Raw genomic sequence first — 23,919 nt, 5'->3', positions numbered from 1 at the left:
CTCTTTCTAGTCCAACACCTGCTTTATTCTTGCTGCATTCCTAGTTTTCTGACAGTGGTTCTGGTAGTGATTCTACGAACTGAAATTGCAAACAGAGGAATTAGATTTCAGAAAAGGCCTACACAGAAGGATGAGATAAATATTGTGAAAACAAAGTTCTTGTTTTCTTCCAATATTCTTTTGTGACTGGACTAAAATGAGAAAAATGTGTGTGGGGTTGGGAAAACAAATCAAGCAACCCAATCCATGGCATGAGCAGAAGTCAAAATGGAAATTTTCAAGTATTGTAGAAAGCATCGTTAGATCTTTAAAGGATTTAATCTGACCTCTCCATAACCTCCGTACGCTCAGAGACAAAAGGACATGCTGAGAGGGAGTGTGTCTGAAAGCATTACAGCAATGTGCTCCGGACAATGGAAATGCTGAGCTGCATGGTATTTAGAATATTTGTGTGGAGGTTCTGTGGCATAGGATATCAGTGTTTGAGCATTTTTCTTTATAGAACAAGACAACATTCCTGAAAATAAAACTATAAAATAAAAGAAAAAGGGATTTAGATACACATTCCAAAGGAACGGAGAATGTGAGGGGGGTCTTGGAGTATGAACGAGAGTAGTGCATTTCAGATGCAGGCCTGAGTTGTGCTTCACACAAGTCTTTTTTCTTTTTTCTCCCTCATGTGAATTGAAAAATTGTTACTTATGGGAAGATATTTATTGGAAACACAGAAAGAGGGAATGAGTAAAGAATTGAATATAAATCATCTCTCGTTTAGTATTTTTAACTGAGGGGACTTGAGCTGGATGGATTCTTAATTATCTCATAAAATAAATGCTAAATGAGTTAAGCTCAGTGGTAATAACAGTGCATCTTTAAAGAATTGCTTAAATATAACTTTGCTTATGAAGTCAAGTAACTAATTAAATTCCAGTCATCTTTTTGCACTAAGCAGGTCTCGCACCTTCTCCCACAGCATAAATTTTAAATGCAAATGATTGGATTTGTACAAACACTAGAGGAGACAGATTTTTACAGTACTGACATGGAGACTGCTAATGGCTGGCACCAGTCCTTGCCAGGGTGGTTGGAAACGTAAATGCTGAAAGCTGCAGCACTTTTTTTCCCAATCAAGCTGACACAGACTTGAATTCATAGCTACTACAACCTAAAAATGTTTTCTTTTTCCTCATTTGTAAATACAAGAAATGTAAAGGAAGGTTTATTTTCATCTGTAAAATATTCTGCTGTCTGCCTCCAGCAAAGTGTTAGCAGAAAATATTGTCAGTTAAAATAGGTGCAGACAGCTGTGGGAGTACCCTGTTCAGCACCAGAGATTTGCATGCTCCTACCAACTGCCGTATTTATTGTTCATCCATGTCCATTCGAACATCTAAATTAAAATTTCAGTATAAAGGGCCAGTTGGGGGTTTTAGTACTGAATTAGTGGAGAATCTGTTGTTTCAACAATAGTGTTTGTCAGTTTTTCATATTTCTTTTACATTTTAATTAGAACTCATCAAATCTTAACCGGTTACTCCTGGGTTAGACTCAGAAGAATGTCACTGAAGGGTGTTTTAATATAATGGAAGCAGCATAACATCTGTTTTCAGTGTTTTAAAAGCCAATTTATATGGAAATTTTGCTTTAGTGGGAAGTCAATAGATATGTAGTTTTTTAACACCTCCTGTAAAAATTTAAAACTTAAATTAAAGCAGCACCAAAGCAATACCTTTCTTTCTCTGGTAGCAGTATGATTGCATTTTCACAGCCTTTCATTTGTACCCTTTTCCTTCTGTTGAAATTAAGTTTTTATTTGTCTTTTGTAGTCGAGCTATCAAGACAAACCAGGACCTTCTGCCTGAGACGCCATGGACCCATATCTTCTACAATGACTTCTGGGGGACATTGCTCACTCACAGTGGGAGCCACAAGTCCTACAGACCTCTCTGCACACTCTCCTTTCGTATTAACCATGCTGTTGGAGGGATGGACCCATGGAGCTACCACCTTGTGAATGTCTTGTTACATGCTGCAGTCACAGGCCTTTTCACAAACTTCTCCAGGATCCTGTTTGGGGATGGGTACTGGACCTTGATAGCAGGCCTGCTGTTTGCGTCTCATCCGATCCACACAGAAGCTGTAGCAGGGATTGTAGGGAGGGCAGACATTGGAGCCTGTCTCTTCTTTCTGCTTTCTCTGATGTGTTATGTGAAGCACTGCTCAACCAGAGGTTCCTCACCAAGTACATGGGGCTGGATCTTGGGAACGGGGCTGTGTGCAGGATGCAGCATGTTGTGGAAGGAACAAGGAGTGACTGTTCTGGCCATTTCAGCGGTGTACGATATCTTTGTATTTAATCGACTGAAAATGCACCAGATCATTCCTGCTTTATACAAGGTGAGTTGTCTTTCTCCATAAGCTATTCATAAGGCCTCAATCACTGTTAAACAGGTGCTAAATGAGTTTTCAAGTACACAATAATTCTTAGTAGTTTAGTCAACTTCCCAAAATAAGCACAGATGTCTAACGCTGAAAGAACATTTAAAGCATTTAATACGGGCGTTTTACATTTTGTTTAAACAATGTGTTATTATCCATTGCTATTACTTGACACTGGGGATGGTTTTTTTTTCAGTTGCTTTCCTTGCTTCCAGCAGCTCCCTCCTCATTCTGCTTACTGTTGAGCACTGGATACCTGGCTGCCTTCTGCAAAGAATTCATTCATGCTCTTATCCTCTTGTATCTTGAAAACTTAGCTTAGAATGGTGGGGCATGCCAGTGCAGCAGCTGATATAATCTACAGGCTCCCTGAGGCAAAGATAAGAGCTCTATTGTTCTAGTTTAACAGATGCATAAGACCTGGGCACATGCCTTTGGCATATATTTTTTCTCCCCCTAGTCGGAGCTATGACTCAGATGTATTATTGTCTTAATCAAATGACTGTTTCTCATTTTTTAACTTCTTGCCCAAGAGCAAACAAGTAGAATAAGCAAACAAACAAGGCCACCAAATTCCCCTAACTTCCTTCTCCCAAAACTGCATGTATTTTACTGGCATCAAGATACCCCAGTTGAAATCAAATCTTTACACCAGTTGCTATACAAATGAGTAAGCTGAGTTTATGCAATTTTAATTTCAGTGAACACTTTCTTTCAGAAAAATACTGATTTAACAAAAGGAAAATGTTTCATAGGGATGCATGTTGTTGCATTTTTCAATAAAATATAACCAAGAAAGGCAATAAGAAAAAAAAGGGCTTTATAATCTATTTATGAGTACTTGTCTGTATAGTCTTTTGTACTCCAACTTTGCATGGCCTCTACCTTTAGCGTTGAAGTTTCCTGTTCCCAGGCACTCCATGTGAAGTAAAGGAGCGAAATACAAGCCTTTTGTAAAGATAATAACTATAAATTCAAAATAAATAAAGACAGGTGCATCAAAGAGGAACAAAAGTAGCACCCTTAATGTTTCAGTCTTCTAGAGAGCTTCACACTTTGATGCAAACATTCTAGGTCAATAAAAGCATTACAATTTGCCTAAATAAGATACTGAAAATAATTATTTTAGTGCACTGCCTTTTTTTCAGCCAGTATTTTGTGAAGTACTACCATAGTGTTTATATTTCCTTTAGTTTTTTGAGTTTTAGCCTTTGACATAAAATAGTGTTTAGAGAATGTTCAGTTTATTGAGACTGTTTTTGCCCCGCTGCATCTGAAGGCTGGCAACTGTTTTCAGAGGATGCTGTTTAGTTGGTATCAGTGGATAATTTGAGAATGGCCAATGAGCTTGGAGTTAAGAAATTTGGAGTTTGATTGTAATATGTCTGACTATTGTTTGACAAGTCTTCACCAGGGGGGCAAGTTAGGTGCTGTCCTGTTGATTTGAAATTACTTTTTTGATTCATTTTCAAATGTTTTCAAGGTGATTGTGCTGTAAGATTGGAATTTTAAAATAATAACTTTCCCCTTCTGAAGACACTAGGAAGATCAGAGCAAACTTTTCATACTGAAAGCTTTGTTTTTATTTCAGTTCTGTGTGTTTATACATACTGTGATAAAGACAAGTGTTGGGGTTTTTTGTTTGTTTGCTTTCTAAGTTTTGTATTGAAAATAATCAAAAGAAAACCCTGAAGTGTGTAGCCCATGGTTTAATCTTTGCATTATGCAGAATTAAAGCACAGACTCAAACAAAAATGAAAAAGGTTTCAACTCTGCATCTCGTTTGGATCATTGGGTGTTGCCTTTCTTATGCTGCTGCTTTGACCTTAAGTAAAATGTGTATCTAGTAGGAAGTGACAAATCCTTTCTTCCTAGAACAAACTGTAAAATCTCCTTAAGCAAGCAACTTTTGGATTAACGGGTTTATTTATTTTTTTTTCTTTAATGTTGTTGCTTACGCTTCTTCTTGCTTGAGAAGACATTCCTGCATTGCAAATTGTGTGAGACCAAAGCAGATGTGTACAGATGACTCATTCTGTGTTATCCAACTGTCTTGAGCATTTTAAAAACTGCAGTACTGTTTCAACCAAAAAAAAAAAGCCTCCCACCAAACCCAGAAAGCAAAACCCCATCTTGTGGGAGAGCTCTTTATTCGAATGTCTAGGCAGTTAGAAAGAATTGTGTCCATTTACTTGTTCTGGAATTTGTGCTTTGTATTTTCCCAACGTAAATACTGGAGGAGGATGACTGTAGGAGAAAGGGGGGATAAAAGACACCAAGAAGGACAGTCTAGAAAAAAGTTATGGTCTCTTGTAGTGCACTGGAGGGGAAAAGGGGAAAAGGGTAGAATGGAGCCAAGGAAGAAAGGAAAATGTTTTTAAGAGGTGGTTGGCTGAAATCTGTACTAAATAAGTAACCAGTATTGATATGAAACTGAATGCTTGATAATGGAACCATAGAAAGGAGCTACCCTTTTTAAACCTACCTAACCTTGAGCTAAACCCTGTGCAGATGACCTAACACAACTTTTTCATAGGCTGTGCTGCATACTGGAAGGGAGATGAAATTAAGGTAAAAAACCCCAAAAACATTAAAAATATCCCCAACCCCAGATATACCCCAGACAGATCTTCAGGAGTTATTTTAAACCTTAATCAATTCATTTATATCCAGTCCTCATTACTGCCCTACAAACAGCAGTACTTCAAATACTGCTGGAGAAAAACTGAGGTGGAGGGGCAAAAACAAGGAATGGAGAGCGAGGAATTTGGGGAAGTGGGTAGTGAAGGACGTGGGCTGGCTTGCTGCCAGACTGTGGCTTTTGGTTTCTGTAAGATTTTTCAGAATATATCACTGAGGAAACTGAAACATGATTAATTATGTTTAAAGAGTAGTACAACCACTGACTCTTCTTCAGGATGGTCAGTGAAGGATGGGCTGCTGAAAGCAGCTTTAAAAATGCTCCAGCAGATGGTAGCTGTTGGCACTGGGGTGACAAGCCTGTTTTTTCCATTTTGTTTTTACATTCAGGCTGAGTGTCCAATAAATATGAAATGGTGGCTACTACACAAGACCAGTAGCTGCTTACTGAGTTCACGTTTATTGTCATGTGAGTTCTGATTTGTCACATCAAATGCGTGAGAGCATCCCAGTGCAATCTGAGTAGACTGGCAGGACTTCTGAACAAGGCAGCTGCAGAGCAGGACCACCAGCAGAGCAGATGAATATGACCCGTTATTTAGAAGCTATTCTTAATGCGTCTTTAAAATGTGTATCATAGCTACTTACTAAACTATCCGGCTCTTTTCCCTGTCATCTGCATATTGGTTATTCAGTAGGACTTGGCTGCTGACTTTTTTCCTTTTGCCAAGGCTTGTATTCCCGTCTGCCTGTGACGCTCTCACTCTGGCTAACAAAGTTGTCAGTCTGGACCTCATTTCATTTGGTTAGCTTTATTTTGTTCTGAGTGGCTAAAAAGAATGTATTTGCTGTCTTTAAGTCAGCAGATTTTGATGGAAGTGTATTTATTGTGGTCATGAGTTGTCTGAAATGGGAGCAAGTAAAAAAAGTAGTGCTTTACTGGAGCAAAACGCTCTTTGTGGAAGAAAGTTAGGTTTTTGTTTGATTTTCCAGCATTTTAGACCTTGAGTCATTTGTGGTGTAAGTTCTGTAGCAGGTATGTAGATTGATTGACTTGTCATGTATCATAGGTATCAGATCATTGTACCTGTCAGCAGCTAGACTTGTGCAAATTAAACTACCAAAAGTGTAGGGGGGGTGGGATGGGACGGACAGGGACAGGGGACGGACCTGAATAAGGGAGAGAGCTGTGATCATGTTTGTAATTATAGCAGATATGCAAATTCAGAGGCCTAATTCTTTTGTACTTGCAATCTCCAGCTAGAGAGCAGAACCATTAATCAACATTGCAGTACAGAGTCTTCTGTCCAATTAATAGTACACAGCTAATATAAACCTTTCTGTGCTGCCCTTCCCACCCCGCCCCTCTTTTTTATAAAATTGGGAATGGATCTGGACAACATTAGCAGTTAAAAAGATGGGGCAAATGCATTTAAAGCTCATTTTTAATATAATTGTAATGATAAAATAATTGCTCTGTGGTTTATGTGTACAAGCTGCCTTACAGAAATAACTAAACCAGATGTACGTTCTACTAATGTTCCATTGCTAAAGTACAGTAACGTTTTACCGGATCAACGTATAGTTAGTACAGGGAGTTATACTAAACCTCGCTTTTACCATCACTTATTTGATTAACATCTCCCTCTGGGAGGTCTGTCTCACATGTGGAATTAGTTATTGATATCTATAGCTTAAAGTGAACCACAAATTGGATTGCAAAATGCATTATCTAACCTTCTGTGCTATTATAACAGTATTGGTTTTGCAAAAAGCAAGTTTATTGGAGCCCTATATTTTATCCAAGGTAGTGATGTAAACCTGGGGCCTCCATGGATGACGTGGTGAACCACCAAACCAAGTTTTATAAAACACTACTTTGTTTTATGGTCTTGGATCAGCCTTAGTTGTGAGGGATATGTATGATTCCTGCTGGGTATTAGATAAAGCTGCTGATTTTTCAGAACACTCTAAACTTGAAATAAGCCACTTTAGACATTCTTTACTCTTTGAAGTTGCTACTTTTAGAACTACTGTGCTTTGGAAAGCAATTTCAAAATAAAATGCTGCTCTTGATTTAAATTTACAGTTTTACCCTTCTCGTGTCAGGAGCTTGAAAGCCTTAGCACCACAGTAGTTGGCCTTTCTGGTTTTTCACCTCTTCTCCATCTATAAGTTATGCCATTTTGCAAGTGTTTTATCACCATTTAAAATCTACCTTGATGTTTCATTTTATGTTTATTTTCTACAATGTAAAGGATTTTATTACGTTTGAACTTACCCACAGCCCTGGTATTTTGGCAGATCTGACCTGTAAGCATTATTTTGTAAGTTATTTCCAACAAACATTTGTGTGGGTATGGTCCAGCCTTAGTCCTGCGTGTTAGAAACACAGTTTTTAAACTGTTAGCTCTCCCTCACAGGACAGATTAATTCCTAGAGTCAGATATCTCGTAAACAATCTTTTCCTTGAGACTACTTTTGTTGGAGTTAATAAATAAATTGCAGCTTCAGAACATGACCTGACCTCTCACAGGTTCATATTGTCTAATAAAAGCTGCATATTCAGGCGTGGTAAGCTGTTAAATGTTGAGTCTGTGGGCTGGGTAACCCTTAGCACTTTAAGAGTTGTAGAAAAGATTGGGAGCTACATTGCCAGCTGGGGCCCAGGTTGTTCCCTAGTTGTGACCTCGCATTCTGCAGTGGTCAGCTGGGGGTTAATTCTTCTGTCAGCTTTAGGGCTGTACAAGATTGTAGAAGTGCTGAGATGAATGTGCCTGCACATACATTTCTCCTGTTTGCGGATGAGCCAGCCTGGTGGTTTTCTCTTCACTCTGCTGGATGGCAGCAGCATGAAGCCTGTATAGTCTTGACCATCCCTCCTCTTCCCCCCCCCCCGCCGCAGATATTTCCTAGACAAAAGAAGCTTTTTGCAATTTACTTCTTTCTTGACAATTTCAAGTGCTAATACTGCTGTTTCCTGTAGTTCCTTGCTGCTTTTCTTTTTGATCCTGAAATAAGAAAAGCAAGATTGGCCTCTACTATCTTTCTTCTCAGAGATGTGATCTCCCGCAGGTCCCTGTGATGTTGGTGGAGTCATACTGAATTGGACATCAATATGTATAAATAGCTGTTGTTTCCTGAAAATATTTCATGGAGTGATTTAAACCACAGAAACAGAGCACATATGACAGAATTACAGCATCCTAAGGCTAATTTAGCAAATCAAATCAGGAATAATAAGCTATCTTGCTGAGGTCACTGGCTTAAAATGGATTATATTTTAATATTAAATCTTTAATGCCTTTTTGGAATTGCTACTAAAATCTGCATTATGTTTGTCTATCCAACTGAAGTCTACAATGATGTTTTGGAGCCTGTATTTGAGCATGCCTCTCTGGAAAGATGGAAAAGGCAAAGGGTTCTTTAATAATGAGTAAGTAAATAAAAAAAAAGAAAGAAAAAAAAAAGAGAAGCTTCTCAGCTTCTCATATTTACTGAGATTCTGAACACACATAGACCCTCAGTTTAATAGAGAGGTTGGTTTGCTAAAGAAAAGTTGTCAGTGTCTTCAGTCTTGCATAAGCTTTATGCTGCATGGTAGCATGCAAGTGATGCTGTGCTCTTCCATTCTTCCCTTTCATGGTTTAACCCCAACTGAAAATAAAACCCCACACAGCCATTCACTCATTCCCCCTGAAGTGGGATGAGAGAGAGAATCAGAAGGGTAAAAGTAAGAAAGCTCCTGTGTTGAGATAAAGACAGTTTAACAGGTAAAGCAAAAGCTGCACAAAGTAAGGAATTAATTCAGCACTTCCTATCAGCAGGCAGGTGTTTAGTCATCTCCAGGAATGCTGAGCTCCATCAGACGTAACAGTTACTTGGGAAGACAGACGCCATAACTTCAACTGTCCCCCCCTTCCTTCTTCTTCCCCAGGCTTTATCTGCTGAGCACGATGTCATATAGTATGGAATATCCCTTTGGTCAGTTGGGGTCAGCTGTCCTGGCTGTGTCCCTTCCCAGCCTCTTGTGCACCCCCAGCATGCTCACTAATGGGGTGGGGTGGGGTGAGGACCAGGAAAGACCTTGACTCTATGTGAGCACACCTTAGCAATGACTAAAGCATCCCCGAATTGTAAACAGTTTCCAGCACAAATCTGAAACATAGCCCATACCAGCTACTATGAAGAGTGTTAAGTATTTTCTGGCCAAACCCAGCACATTTTCCCCTGGCTTAAAAGGGATCTCTTTGACGCACAGAGTAAAAAAGCTTCCAGGGGCTTTGCACAGTTGGTGTTAGCACTTATTTTTCATTCTGAGGTTACATGCCAATTACTAACATCAAGAACAGTGTGACTTTTTCATGGTGCTGTTTAATTGCAGGGCATTGGTGGGCTTGCTGCTTTCCAGTTTACAAAACCTTTGCAAGTAATATCAATCTGACAGTATTTCTCTCATAGCTCTTAATGTTTTCAAAATATTTAAGGAATCAAATGAAAGCACCAAACTTAACCTAGCATGTAACAACTGTTTCAGAACATTAGGAACATTTGCAGGTGTTGGTTTTTTTTGTTTTTTTTTTTCATCTTGGTGATTTTTTTAGCTCCTGAATTGAAGAAGCTTTGTAAGACTGTTTTTCTAACAGCTGGCAATTTTCTTTTTTAAAATATCAGTATCTTTGGAAGAACATATTATTTTATGCTAAGGGGACCTGAGAGGTCCCTGTGAACTTTGAGGGATAAAAAAATATATATAGCTCTGGCTATCTTCAATTTTCCATTTGTTCACCAGCTGGAAAGCCATGACCCTTTCCCTTCTAGCTCTGCTTCTGCCATGAGTCAGTTGTCTGGGCACTGGCTACAAAATGGGAAAAACAACATACAATGGTAAAGCTAAGTGTCACCGTAATAAGTTCAACATCTCCTGGTGTAATTCCTTTCATGTTGATTTGCTTTGGGAGTTACACCTTTCTACTAAATCTGATTTTGTCTCTTAATTAAAATGCACAAGTTCATGATTGTAATCATCAAGTATGTGCTGGGTGTTAAATGCCACACAGAAAGTTTTTACCTGCACCTTGCATACAGATGTTCAATCATGGGTTCTTTGTTAGCCTGCTAATGTCTTGTTCGGGCACCTAAATGTCCTGATTTGATGCAGTGATGAATGCTTGTAGCTCCTAGGGAGCTTTACTGAATGAACCCATTCTGCTTTGTCAGTCACAGCTAAATAGCAAGCTAGACTGCTCCCAGCAGTCAGGGCACACTGTAGTAGTGTCAGAAAAGATAAACCTATGTCCTCAGTCAGGATCATATAGTTTAGGGAGAATTTGCAGCTTCTGGATGCTCCGACTTCTTACTCACAGCAGTGCATTACAGCACCTTTGGGAAAGATAACGCTGCTGAGAGTATGTGAAGATCCGGCTCCTGATTTTTTGAGTATCTTAAAGGTAGTCACCTAAGTTTCAGAACTGTAGTGCTCAGAAGGCATTGCAGACTATTCAGGAGGTCTGTATTTTCAAAGACAGTTGTCTTCCTGGAGTCCTACCCAAGAGAGAGCCATTTCTGGTTAGAATGAGCTCTGATTCCAGACCTTGGAGAACATCTTTTGAAGGAGCAGGAGCATACATAAACCCGGAGCCATGAGGGAGACTTTTCTCTTGGTATTGAGTTTAATTTTGAATTTCCTGGCTTATGCTTATTTTTATTTAAGTCATAATGATTTAATGATTACTTGCACACTCTTTCCAAGCAGAGTGATTCTAAACATTCAGCTGTGTAGACAGTTACAGTATTAAAAAGGAGGAAAACACACACTGTCTGAGATTTACAGTGGAAACAGCTAGTTGTGATAGAAGGCAGCAAACATTTTCTGGCATATTTACTGGGGGAACTGAACAATATTTGGTACATATGCCTGTATTTCTTTTTCCATCTTCAATGTGGATTAGGAATGCGGAGGGAAGGAACCCAGGCTTGCAATCCTGTAGCTGACTTTATGGGTTATTTGGTAAGAGGTAAATTTCTAGCCTCACTAACCTTGAATGTCTTGTAGAAAAGAGATGAATCCCCTTATGCTGCAGATAGTCCATACTGGGAGGAGGGGGGAAACAAAATATTTTTGTTCCTAAGTTTCTAGGAAACTAATTGAAAATGCACATGAGGAAATTATGTTCAAATTATCCAGAAGCTTTCTGGGGGAAGGGAGAGAGAATTTGTGTACCTGGTTCTTAAATGCAAGGTAGAACGTATGTGCCTTTTTATGATCAGAATGGTAAGAGTTTCAGACACATACACAGATTACTTCTAAGGCCGTAGATTTGATTGGGTTATGCAAAAGTCAGAGCTTCTGTGACATTAATCACCAAGATCTCGTTTTTCTCCTTGACAGTAAAAAACGGAATTCCCATAGCAACACAGTCTTTAAAGTGAATGTAGGGACATATTGAGTTAATAAAGGCAATGAGGGAACAGGGGAAAAGAGGGGCTAGAATTGTATCGAGTCTCTCTAAATTCTTTCTCTCCCAGAAAACAGGACTTTGGGGGTTATGGATAAATTTTTTGCACGTTTTAGTCTGCATGTTTTAAAAGTATCCTGGGCAGCTTGTACTGCTGTAGAGCACAATGAAGCTTGCATCAACAGCAGTGTTTATTTAGTAGGGATTGTGAGATTATAGTTTATTTTTAAAATGCACATTTATTGTAGCTCTATCTCTTACTTGGAGACTTTTCTCCTTAAAAGACATTATTAGAAGTGGCAAAACACCACCACAAAATAGCTCTCATGAGTTTTAAAATGGAAGCAGTGCCAATTTTTTAAACTTTAGGTCTTGTTTCTTTGGGCTACTTTATATATAGGATTTTTGGCTTCTTGTAATTTGAAGTCTGTCGACATTAGCAAATTTCTTAGAGTGATTCTCCCCCCCCCTTTTTTTTTTTTTTTTTTGTTTAAACCATTAAATATTCTTACCTCTTCTGACCTGAGCTGTTAACCAAGAACTCGATATGAAGAGTACTGTAAGACAAAACTTGCAAGCGGGCTGCACTTGTGGCAGACTACATGATCTCTAAACAGTTGCACTTTTTAGCTGCAGTTACACTTTTGGTATTATATGTAATCCAAATTAAAAAAAAATAAAAAAAACCACAAAAGTGCAATCTGTCTCTGTTCATATTTTTATTATTGAATTGGTAGCTCTGTGTTGTTATATTTTGAAGATAGGTAGTTTCTAAACACAACTTTAAAACCCACATCTCTTGAGTCCATCAGTTTTCAATCTAGTACAGTGGTTTCATTCCATCATAGACCATGATGTATATAGTACTCTATTAGCTCTACATTCTTGCCAGTAACTGTGTTTCTACCTTGGCACTGCTCTGCTCATGATATGGTGTGTTGTCAGCAATCTGTGATTGCACAGTTAGCAAAAAGGTCGATGGGTCCTTGTGCTCTCAGGTTGGTCTCCAAGGCTCTGCAGTATCCAGATGGCTCCTGTGTGCTCTGATAATCTGATAATAACTCCTGCCATCATCAGGTGAACTAATGAAGATACAGGTGTCAGTGCAGCTTCTTTAAGAATATCTGCTTATTCCTATTTGTGACTGCAAATCTGTATACAGTAAGGAAGCGATATATTTATACAATAGCTACATGGCATATGTCAGTTATAGCCTGGTTTCCTACTAGAAATAAATTCAGTCTGAAATGCTAATCTTATTCCGAAGCAGCAATGATTTTGTAATTTATTAATGAAGACAGTGCTCTTTCACGTAGTCCTTAATGCTGAGTGTTTTTAGCTTCAGGTCTATACCAGTCCTAATGAAAGCGCTTCTTGCACCCCCCCCCCCCGCCTATATTTGAATAGGATGCCTGCTTAAAAATGACTCTTTAGACTGGCTGTAAGGAAGAAAGGGAGGAAGAAGTAATGATAACAAAAATGAAAAACCGAATGAAAATCTGAATATGCAATAGAAAAGCCCAAATTTTGGAATCTATGCAGGCTAACTGTTCCTATAGAAATCAGCAGAACTGTTCTTATGAGCTGGAGGATGCAGCACCTGTCTGCTATCCTTATTGCGGACAGTGTTTGTGTGTTTTCTTAGTTTTGGGAGACTAATGAAATGTGAAATTTTATAAAATCTTACTTGATGTGTGCCTTTCCATTCTGTGGCACTTGGTGGTTAGCAACCAGCATACTGCCTTATTGGGGTAATAAATTAATATTTTAATACAGTTACTTGTTTTACTTGTAGTGTAGCAGACAGCTTCAGATCCTCAGGGGAAGCTTGTCTGTCAGATGGTCTGCTTTGCTCTGTCATCCTCTGGGCTTGGCTGCAGTATTTTGGTTAAATAAATGTACATTACTGTGATACACAAACAATTTGAAATACTTAGATTTGTTTTTAAAAAAGGTATTCAAAACCTCCAAACATACATGTCTAGAAACTCACTGTAGACTTAACGTTTTTGTGAGTCCCAAAGCCATGAAGCCATGCTGCTTGGCATCAGCAGACTTCTTCCAGGCCTGTCAACACGAAGAGGCACAGCAAAATGGCTCAGAAATGTTTTTGTTAAGAATCCTAGAGCTGCCTTTTAAAATAATATGTATTTGCATCTTGAATTATAACATAGCTTAAGTTTTTGTTGAATCCTTTTAAGAAACTCAATTTTCTGTGCATTAAAGGAAAGAAGTAAATTGTTTTCAATACCCCCTCCCCCCCGATGACAAAGTTGGTGCCTGTGGAAATTAAAATACCTCATGTTTTTCTGCATAGGTTTTTGGTAATCTGATATATTCTGCCATTAGCTGGCTGGTACAACTATGTGAATTACATAGGCTCTTGCAGAGTACAGACTCCTTGTGAAAGCTTAGTTAAATGTAAATGTCCAGTTCACATTATTACAACTTCAGCACTTCTGCACTTGAATGTTATATCCTTATTTTGTGTGCTGTCCTTAAGAGTAAAAGCCATGTATTTTTAACATTAGACTGTTGGCTTTTTCTGGGTGCAGTGTCCTGTGAAGATCTTACTGAACCATGAATCTGGGCTTCATGATCAAAAGTTGCTGCTGCCATTTTGTTTCTGTGTTTTGTTTTGTTTTTGCTGAGTTGTTTATTTATTTATTTATTTGTTGATATATTTGATGATCATCTAGAGCTGCCTTTATGGTATGGTTAAGCCATTATGGGTGCAACTCTACTTGTATGTGTGTAATAGGTTCTTCCTTGCTGTGAAAATAGTTTGAAATATAGTTCTGATGTAACTAATGCTAAACTTTTTTTTATGAATGAACAAACTTGTTTTCAAGATAATGCTAGTTCTTAGGCAAGATTTGTTTCACAAATTTTGCTCTGGTCACTATTTGACCATGTTTTCTTGATATGTAGGCCACAAATGGCTAGGCCTGAAGAGGGGCTATCTAGAGATACTCGCACAGAAATGGGAGACTGGTTAAACAAGATCTAAATTCTGAAAGAAGTAGTAAAAAGGCTTTTTGTTTTCTGACAAGATAATGCATGGTTTTCAAAGTCCACCTGCAACAAAGTTATCTTGATGTTTTTCAAGTTATTGGAGAAATAGCAGAAAAGGGAAAGATGACTGTTTTTTCTGTCATACAGAGAGAAAATCTTTCGTGGGAAACTATTATGTCCTTTGGATGTTAAAAAATTCAGCAGTGGGTAATACACGTAAATAAATTCTCAATGTTTACCTACAGTGACTTCAAATAGGAAATGTTAGTGCAGCTATGTCTGCTACTGAAGCCTGGTTAATAAATTTCCACATTAAGCATATTGTTTGGGACCCCACTTACCACAAAGGACTTGCCATCTGAAGTTAACAGCAGCAATGGACTTTAAAGGATTATTGTTCTCCTAAAAGATTTCTCCAATATCCAAGTGTGGGATTATTGTACATATACCTTAATCTGGAGTTTAGGTTTGTTTTATAAGCTTTATCCCCATCTCTAAAAAGCTGTGATGTTTTTCCAAGCATGCACAAAAAATTATTTGGGTGAAGTTCACATTGAAATGCTTGATGCAAAGTCAGAATTTCTGAAAATTTCTGAATCACAGTTAATCTGCTTTATCTTATTTGAACTGCCCGTCAGGGACATCCAGATTTGATATGTTGCAGAAAAGAATACAAGGTTATAATAGGGCTGCTTAAATATAAGATAAAGTGAGTAAGTGATTGGAAATACCAGGATTGTGAGACATGATTTTGTACCAAGAAGCATTTTCTCATGAAATTAGCAAGTCTTTTTAATAACAAACAACATAACTTTTGTAAAAAGAAAATAAAAGAATACATGGGAGATAAGTCTTTCAGGGGAAACTCAAGAGCTGTGAAAACTAGAATGATTTAATAGCTGCCAAAGAGAGTGAAGTGAGGGAGACTGTTAGCAATGGAGAAGGGGAAGAACTTCATTAGAGACAATAAGAAGGGTCTGAAAAAGACCCACAGAACCCACCCCACCCAAACCCAGGATGCAGACTTAGTTACTAAAATAATTTTCTAAGAATAGCCACCTAGTTCAAGCAGCTGGGAAACAAGGAAGATCATATATGAATATAATCCTTTTTTTTGTTTGTTTATAAAGATGATAAAGTAAAACAAGATGATGAAGAAAATGGAATGCAATAAGAAAAATATGGATTCATAATGTCATTGAATCTTGAGTTCATTGTTTAAATTACAGCTCAGGGTTTAATGTTTTAGTTTTACACTTGGTAGAAGTCATACTATTCAGGAATGTGTATACATTCATATTTTGGTATGCATTCATTTAGTATGTAGATTGTGCGCTGTTCTAGTAGTAAGCTTCAGAAGGGATGGTGATTCATCCTACCTAGAAATTCTGAATTTTTAAATGTAAATAACTCAATTTAAAAATACACAAATTCTTTCTAGTGGTTTAAAAAAATTGGTTGTCAAAAGTTCAAATTCTGTACTTTTAGTATGTTTCTTGTCCAGATCAATTTTGCATTAAAAGTATGTATTGGTTAAAACTGTTAACATGTGGATGAAAACCTGGGTAGCTGACAGGCAAACCAGAGGGCTAAATTACTTTGTCTCAAATAACTGAGATGTTAGAGACTTATATTTGGGTCTGTTCTATTCTATGTCTTTGTAAATATTTATAAGAGTCCCTGAAATGCATTAAGGAAATTTGTAGAAGATTTTGAAATTAAAGGACTCAAGTATACCACAAGTGAAAGGAGATAACACATATGACAGCTCTATAACAGAGGTAATCTTTTCGGGTCATCTGAAACATTTTCAGATGGCTCAGTATTATTTTATGTATGTTGCCCTTTTATTACAACGGACCATCTGAAAAGGTTGCTTTGCTTTGTTTTGTTTTGTTTTGTTTTGGCCTACTGAACTCAACCCCTGTGCCTCTGTGCACCTTGGCCATCTGCTGTGATTTTTTAGTTGCCAAATGTTTGTTGGATTTTTTTTGTTTTGTTTTGTTTTGTTTTGTTTTTGTTTTTGTTTTGTTTTGTTTTTTTAATAGGTGCTCTGTTGTGCTCAAGTATATGTTTGGAACTGGAAGAGGGGACCTAAATTTGATGTGAAATTTCAAAGTGGCTTTAAGAGATCAGAGTGAATTTCCTTACAAGAAATGCTAATCTAAAACTAATGACCACAGATGTTCACTCAGGTAAAAGAAATAATTACCAGACCTAAAGTTAGGATACAGCTTTGCCCTTCCTACCATTCAAAGTGTGCTAACTTATGGTATTAGCTATTACTTCAGAAGATTGCCATTGGGATTGAATTAGAGAGGGTTTAAAGTCCTGTAATTTATGAGGATATAAGTAACCATTTAGGCACTACTACCAAAAATGGATTAGAAATGTGGATATCAAAATTTGTTTTAAAATATGCTAGTTAATGCAGTGGATTTGTTTGAAAAAGGCCAGCTGTGTAAAGAAATTTTGGGTGGTGTTACAAAATGCAAACCAGATGTTAGGAGACGAATAATCTGAAGATGCTGATCGTGAAAGAGTGTCCTATGACATCTTCATCTAAAGTGAAGATCAGTGAATTCAAGCTGAATGTCTGTGTGCTACAGCAGGAGAGACGCCACCATTGAAGTAAATTCTGCAGACTATGTCATTCTATCATAATGCGGGAATGAAGTTATCCCTTGCTATATATTTTAATATTTGAAAAGCAAAACTTATTCAGAATTTCCTCCACATGAAATAATTAGGGGTAAAAAATGTTAGAAACCAGACAAGAGCAGCAGAAGGCCGGGGGATAAATGCATTGATTTTATTGTTTTTTATTATTTTTATTTTTTTAAATAAAGGAAGCAAAAAAATAGGTAAATTCAGCAAAATGAGGACTTGGAGTTGACGGTTAATTTTTAAATAAATGAATAATAAACATATAATGCTTGAAACAACTTTTTAATGTCCTGTAGCAAAGAATGAGCCTTCCTTGTAACAGATTGTGGGAATATTCCTTTAAGCTAAAGATGGAAGTCTATTATATGTTATGAACACAGCCAGATTGGAAAAGTTTATAATCAGGAAGTAAAGGTAGATAAATTATGGAAGTGTAATGTGTTATTAATTCCCAGTGAATTGCCTGATATTTTAAGATCTTGTCTTTACCTTCATGCTTTGCCCAAAGAAACACAGCCTATAAAAATGTAAATCTTAAGAAGAGAGGAGAAAATGTAAGTTGGCTGTATAAACTCTTTGGCAAGACAGGTCAATCCAGACTCTGCCATAACAACACCAGGAACAGGAACTTCCATTCAACTTGGTTTTGCAAAATAGCCCTTTGCTTTAGCAGAACAGTGTCATACACACCAACTCTAAATACAATTAATTTATACATACCAAGACAGTAAATTTAACTTAGGAGGCTTTCTTTTAATAAAACCATAAAACACTTGCTCTCATATTAGCTCTGTCCCAAGGACACACCCATTTATTATTGTTTTAATGTGATCAGTGGTAACCTAAAGGTGAAATTTCAAAGTCGTATCTAAATATATAATCTTTAATATTCTAGCAAGAGAATCAAGTAGCAAAAAAACGTTGAACCTGAACGACCTGTTAATTGTCCATGCATCTCCATCAACCATGTTAAAGAGATACTTTGCCAGTGAGATGAAGTGATCTGCATGGCTGTAGGTCTACTAGAAATTTTTATTATTATGAAGGATTTTAAAATGCATTTGACCAATCTTTTTATTGTTAACTTTTATTTAGATGAATGTTAAACAGCAACTGATTAAAAAGCTTAAACATCTGAGTGATGGCATATTTTTTGTGTTCATGGGATAAGCAGAAGAGCTTTTAGCATATATTAGCTTTTTTACTGTCTATCTCTGGAAAATACCAACCTCTCAGAAGGTTATGCTGTCATGTCTCTACCCTGTCAAGTAAATTGTCATTAAAATATGTATGTGAAGCACCAGGGAGTCTTCACTCCTCCACCCTTTAAACCTAAAAAGGAAAAGATCTTTGTTCCAAGTTAGTGAACGTTATGATAATTTTTCACAGAAAGCTAATGTCCCCTGCTTTCTGTTTATGAACTGCTTTACATATGATGCCACTTACAACCAAGCTTGTCAGTCTGAAGATAAGTTTCAATGAAAGTTGATCAGCCAGTATATTTATAATGGAGTCTTCAGACCCCAGGGTGCTTCTCAGTTATTAAGCAAGAATAAAGCTTGTTGAGATCCACATCACTGAGATGGCTTAGGGAAAAGCCAGTAGGATAAGATAAGTCTTAAGCTGACAGCTTTAGCGTTTAATCTGTAGCTGCACAAATGACTACTAGTAGCACATTCCAGGCATCATCAGCCCAGCAGTGTAGGGTGTACTATGGCATCTGTCACAACCATGGCGTAAAGGACTGCAGGAACCAAGGAAATGGGCTAGTTCAGCAGCATTGTCCCTTGTGTGGAGGGGCAAGAGGAAAACACATTTTGGTTACTTCACCCAAATCAGAAATGAAGACCTGATGCCAAGTAGTAGAGGTAGATAGTTTGTTATGAGGCAGAGAAATAGAAAAATATTAAAATCTGTGTCTGCCAGTTACAGGTGGGTAGCACAGGCGTTATTCCTTCTGTGTGTATTCCTTTTATAATTCTTCAAGTTTTATTTTGTGCTCCAGATGGTATTTTGTTTCAGAACTCTTCCTAATAATACTTGAACCTCATCAGTTTTAGCCATCTTGCTGTTAACTTCTCCCCACCCCTTCAACAAAATAACGTTGTTGATACTTTGATCCCAGTATCCTGCTAAAGTGGCTTCAACAAGTAGATGCTACTTCCAAACTTACTTCTAGAGTTTATAGCGCAATTATCAAAATTGTCTAGGTCAAAATTTAGCATACAGCATAAAGTATAATTCTTTGGAAAATGACAAAAAAAACCAGGTTTAGTATTCTTAAAGTATAGATACAAAATTAGCAAGTTTTAGGTCAGAGAAGATTTTTCTTTTAACAAGTTAACAGTCTTTGGCTGGTGGTGTATCAGGAACTGCTAGTGGTGTTTTAGTGTAGGTTTATTTTAAAAGACACCCAGCTTATATTACCATGCTTGGTATTTCTGTCCACCTTACTACTCATTTACTTTTGTTTCTCTGTCAAATTCTCTCTCCTTGACTGACGGATACTATGTTCTCAAAGGTGGAACACTTATAAGCTTCATTAAAATTGGACTCAGACTGGAGAAAAGGCATCAAGTTGCCCTGGGAGAAAAATAACTCAGGAGGACCTTGTTAGACACCAAAAATCCAAGTAGCAGCAACGTGTTCTGAATTCTGAAAAATTGCATCGTATTGCGTTGAATCTTATCTTAGGAGGTGCATTCAGTGGAAATAGACTTTGTTAGTGCTAATGCTTGCAAACTAATTGTGTGGGGCTTAAATTTTTTTTTTTTTTTTTGTCCTTTCTTTCTCACTCCTCCAGATATACATAAGCTTTTAACTTTTATGTAATATTGATGTGTATTCCTACTTCTAGGTGCTATCAGGCAGTAGAAAGCTATTCTGTAAGAACGTCTGAATTTAAAACATAATTTTCTTTCCATCGTGATCACTTACACAACAGCTTTTACAGAATCATAAGATTATAGAGTGACTGAGGTTGGAAAGATCTTTAAGAACGTCAAGTAAGCATTATGTAGCACTGTATCATCTGATATGAAAACCCTTCCTCATTCAAAATATTCAGAAACAAATAAAGTAGGATTTGTCAGAGGGTGTTTCTGATTTTTAGCACAGAGCATAAAGTATGATTCTTTGGGAGATGACAGAACCCCCAGTTTTGTTATTATTAAAGTATAGATATATAATTAACAAGTTTTAATGCACAAAATATTTTTAGCAGGTTAACAGTCTTCAGATGATGTTTTATCAGAAACTAGGGTTTTTAAGAACTCAGAATGTGTTGCTGCTGCTTGGATTTTTGGTGTCTAACAAGGTGCTCCTGATTTATTTTTCTCTCAGGGCAACTTGATGCCTCTATTCTGAATCCAGTTTTAATGAAGCTTGTAAGTGCTTCACCTTTGAAAACAGTGTCCATCAGTCAAGGAGAGAGATTTCAGTCTGTGGTGGGTTTTTTTTATTTTTTATTTTATTAAGGAAACGCTGCAAAAGGATAGTTACCAAACTAGTCCTCTCCCTATAGGCTCGTGTCCACTGTGACCCACAACATGTTATCTTCTCTTGTCATTTTGCTTTCCCTTGCTTTTTTTCGTGGTGGGTATTCCAAAACACTACTCTATGTACAGTTTTTAGGAGAGTCTGGGTGGTGTGCATGTACAAAAAAGTTCATTTTAATACAGTCTGAAGACAAATGCTTGTCAATTAGCTGAAAGATTCTCCAGTTTGTAGCCAAAGTTTTAATCTACAGTAGCTATTCAAAATGTTCTTTAGATTTTCTAGTATTTATTAATTGCTATCAAGGAATGATACTTCATCTTTTGTTTGATACTGAATCACTTAATCTTTCGGTTTGCCAGTCTGCTTAAAAAGTTGCCATGAAGACAATTGCCAAATGATTTTTCTCCCTCTCTTTTTCTTCCCTCCGTATTTAAGATGTAACGTTCTCTTTGGCTTCTTGATCAAAGTTCTCAATCCCTTATAGGTTTTCTAAAGCTACTTCAGAGCTTTCAAAGAATATTTGTTTCTTTTTTTGCTTTAAAGATAAAATCAATAGTTGTAGTTGTAGAAAATGGTTTTATTGTGTATCCCTGGGAAATACCAGCCTCTCAGGTTGTGCTGTCATGTCTCTCCCCTGTCAGGTGAATTGTCATAAAAATGTGTTGAAAATAGTCTGCAACAATTTAAATGCTTTGTTTAAAAAAAAAAAAAATCCTCCCCTTCTTTTGCGCATGTTAAATTTATCAGACTCTTATCAGTTCTGCCAAGTTGTTTGATTAACAATGACTGTGAAGATAGCAGTGTAAAGACTGGAAATACCTCAGTCTTTAGAGAAATGCTGTGATTTGCATATAGATCTCATAGTTTATGGAGATGATAAGTATGCTATTAAGTGGTGAGTTTCTTCATTTGTGCATTACCTGCTGCACTGGCTACTATAGCAGTATGAAAACCTGCTCTATCTCTGTATTTCTGTTAGCAGGTCTCGCAGTTCACTGTTCACTGCAACTAAGTTAGTTTGGCACAATAGAGATTTTAACTTGAAGAGGTGGTCGTTTTCCACCTGTGCAAGCTTCCTTGTCTGCCTTCAGATCTGTGGCCTTAGGCAGGTCGTGTTTGCCCATTTTGCCAGATGTGCAATACATTAGGAACTTGTACTGAACACTTCACACTTACTTAAGAAAAGGTTTCTATAAAACAGTATGACTGTTAGCCATCTGGGGCAGGGCCAAATTATGAGGAGGTGCCCAAAGTGGAAAGTCAGATTCCACAGGTTTGCCCAGTGCCTCCCCTGCTGCTTCCCTCCTCCTGCTCTCTGGACAAGTGCTACACCTGATAAAGCACCACCCATTATTTCCCACCAGGGTCATGAGTGCTGAAAGCCCACCCAGACATGACTGACAATTTGATGGGAGTGCCTCAGCTGGACCGTAATGGCCAAACCAGGCAGAATGCCCACTAGACTATTTATCTAGGAATTAATACAATTACTGTAATCCATTGGACAAGTTGTCTAATCTCAGAGGTTTGCATAGCAGAGAAGGTGTCTGTTAGAATGTCAGCACTGGCAGCATGATTAACACACACCAGTGCTTTTCAGTCATTGTGGAAAAATTGTGTGGGGTCAAGAAATCACTTTCTGAACAATTTCTGAAAATTAATTGTTAGTATTTTTAAGCTTTCACACAAGACCTTGTTTCATAAGTGCTTGTCACATGAGGTAGAAACAAACATGTATTCCATGGCTGTAAGTTGTTCATGAAAGTATTTCCCTGAGAGCAGGTTTTTATGATAAAATTTTGGGAGGTAGCAAGTTTTTGTACAAGCTATTTCTAGTTTGCTGTGCAAAGCAGCATCCAAGAGGGACAAGCAAAGGTAAGAAAAACGGAGGTAATTCCTAAAATAGGCTTTACATTCCCATAGATGTATATGCTACACTTTGAGGCTTGTATTCCTGTTTGAACTTTGTTTTCAGGATAAAATACTATGTTAGTTGTCTGTGAACATTGCTCTGTAACCAAGCACAGTGTGCACATCTCTAGGTATATAGGTGGACCCATCACTGGCCTGGAAATCTTGACCTGTAAGAACAGCTGACTGGTCATGGAGAAGAGAGGTGCTGACTTAGAAAGTACAACTCTTGTAGATATTCAGTAACTTGCAATGTTTGTGCATCAAATACACATTAACTGTGCCCAGTTTGCTCTGTATCTTCTTATGCATCTGGTTTCTTCAGTATGCAGTGGAGGAATATGGGGGAAAATTTGGATCCATTATATATTTGGATTAATGATTAGGACCACTCTGATTTTTTAGGTGCTCACATTCTCTAATATCTGTTTGTTATGGGTGAGACTGTTGACAAAGCATGTGATTATGGCAGTGAAAACAGCAGTTAGGCATAGTCAGTAACACTTTTTATTTGTCTGTTTACAGTTCAGACACACAAACCAGTGGATGCTTAGGGGAAGTTTTTGACTTCAGATAACACAAAGGCAACTAGCCAACCACAAATATCTCCAAGTAGCTTACTTCATACTTCATTTGTTTATCCACTCCAAAAGCTAAGCTTGGATTTCTCAAAGCTATTTTAACCCTCTTTAGACTCTGCTGGAAACTTTCAGGCTTATCCCTAATGTTAATGAAAGAGTGAAGGTAGTTAATTCACAAGAGGATATAAATTTGTGTAAGCTGGTAGTTATTGTCAGTTGGAAACTATCATGGTTGTCTGAAGGACAGTTGGATTTATTCAGCCAAATAAATTTACCATCGCAATGGGAAAAAGAAAAACAAACAGAACCACTGAAACCCCCCAAATCTATGAAAAATTATGCAGTCTCTTTATGTGTTGTGGAGATTGTCTGTATGTCTAGCAGGATGGGAGAGCGCTTATATAGTTGTTTTAGCAGTGCATCCAGCCAAGTTCCTGCCAAGGAGTATGATTATGTATGAGCATGCTCTCTCTGCCTTCAGTATCTGAAATTTTTCTCCAGTCTGAACAAGGATAGTCTATAAAAAATGTCACTGCTTTAAACACCTCATCTTTAGTCTGCTTACCGGCTCATTTTTCTTCAGGCTTACCTCAGGCAGTGTTGTTTCACTGTCACGCAAGTGCCTTGCAAAGCTCCTCCTGCCTTGTCTTGCTTACTGCAGCCTTGCCCTGCTCTTCCTTTACGTGCAACCAAAAGTGGTGTCCCAGCCA

At 37.6% G+C, this 23,919-nt stretch overlaps 1 protein-coding gene across 5 annotated transcripts in view; it reads left to right on the top strand.

Annotated features, from left to right (window-relative positions):
• TMTC2 (transmembrane O-mannosyltransferase targeting cadherins 2) overlaps positions 1-23,919 on the top strand; it is a 245,155-nt gene that overhangs the window by 98,432 nt on the left and 122,804 nt on the right. For 4 of the 5 annotated variants that reach the window (XR_009727823.1, XM_061369363.1, XM_061369364.1 and 1 more), the window contains exon 2: positions 1,827-2,397. The exons of the other annotated variant lie outside the window; for it this stretch is intronic. Coding sequence is in view for 3 of the 4 variants with exons in the window: in XM_061369363.1 (XP_061225347.1) it covers positions 1,827-2,397 (571 nt within the window). In the remaining variant the exon portion in view is untranslated. The remainder of the gene's footprint in view (positions 1-1,826; positions 2,398-23,919) is intronic. 5 annotated transcript variants of the gene reach the window in all.

The sequence above is a fragment of the Neopsephotus bourkii genome, unplaced genomic scaffold (assembly GCF_033783945.1).
Source record: "Neopsephotus bourkii isolate Nb327-2 ecotype Australia unplaced genomic scaffold, CSIRO-AGI_Nbou_v1 NB_1493, whole genome shotgun sequence".
Taxonomy (NCBI): Eukaryota; Metazoa; Chordata; class Aves; order Psittaciformes; family Psittacidae; genus Neopsephotus; species Neopsephotus bourkii.
Note: the sequence above shows the minus strand (reverse complement) of the source record. Positions and strands in the feature narration are given on the sequence as shown.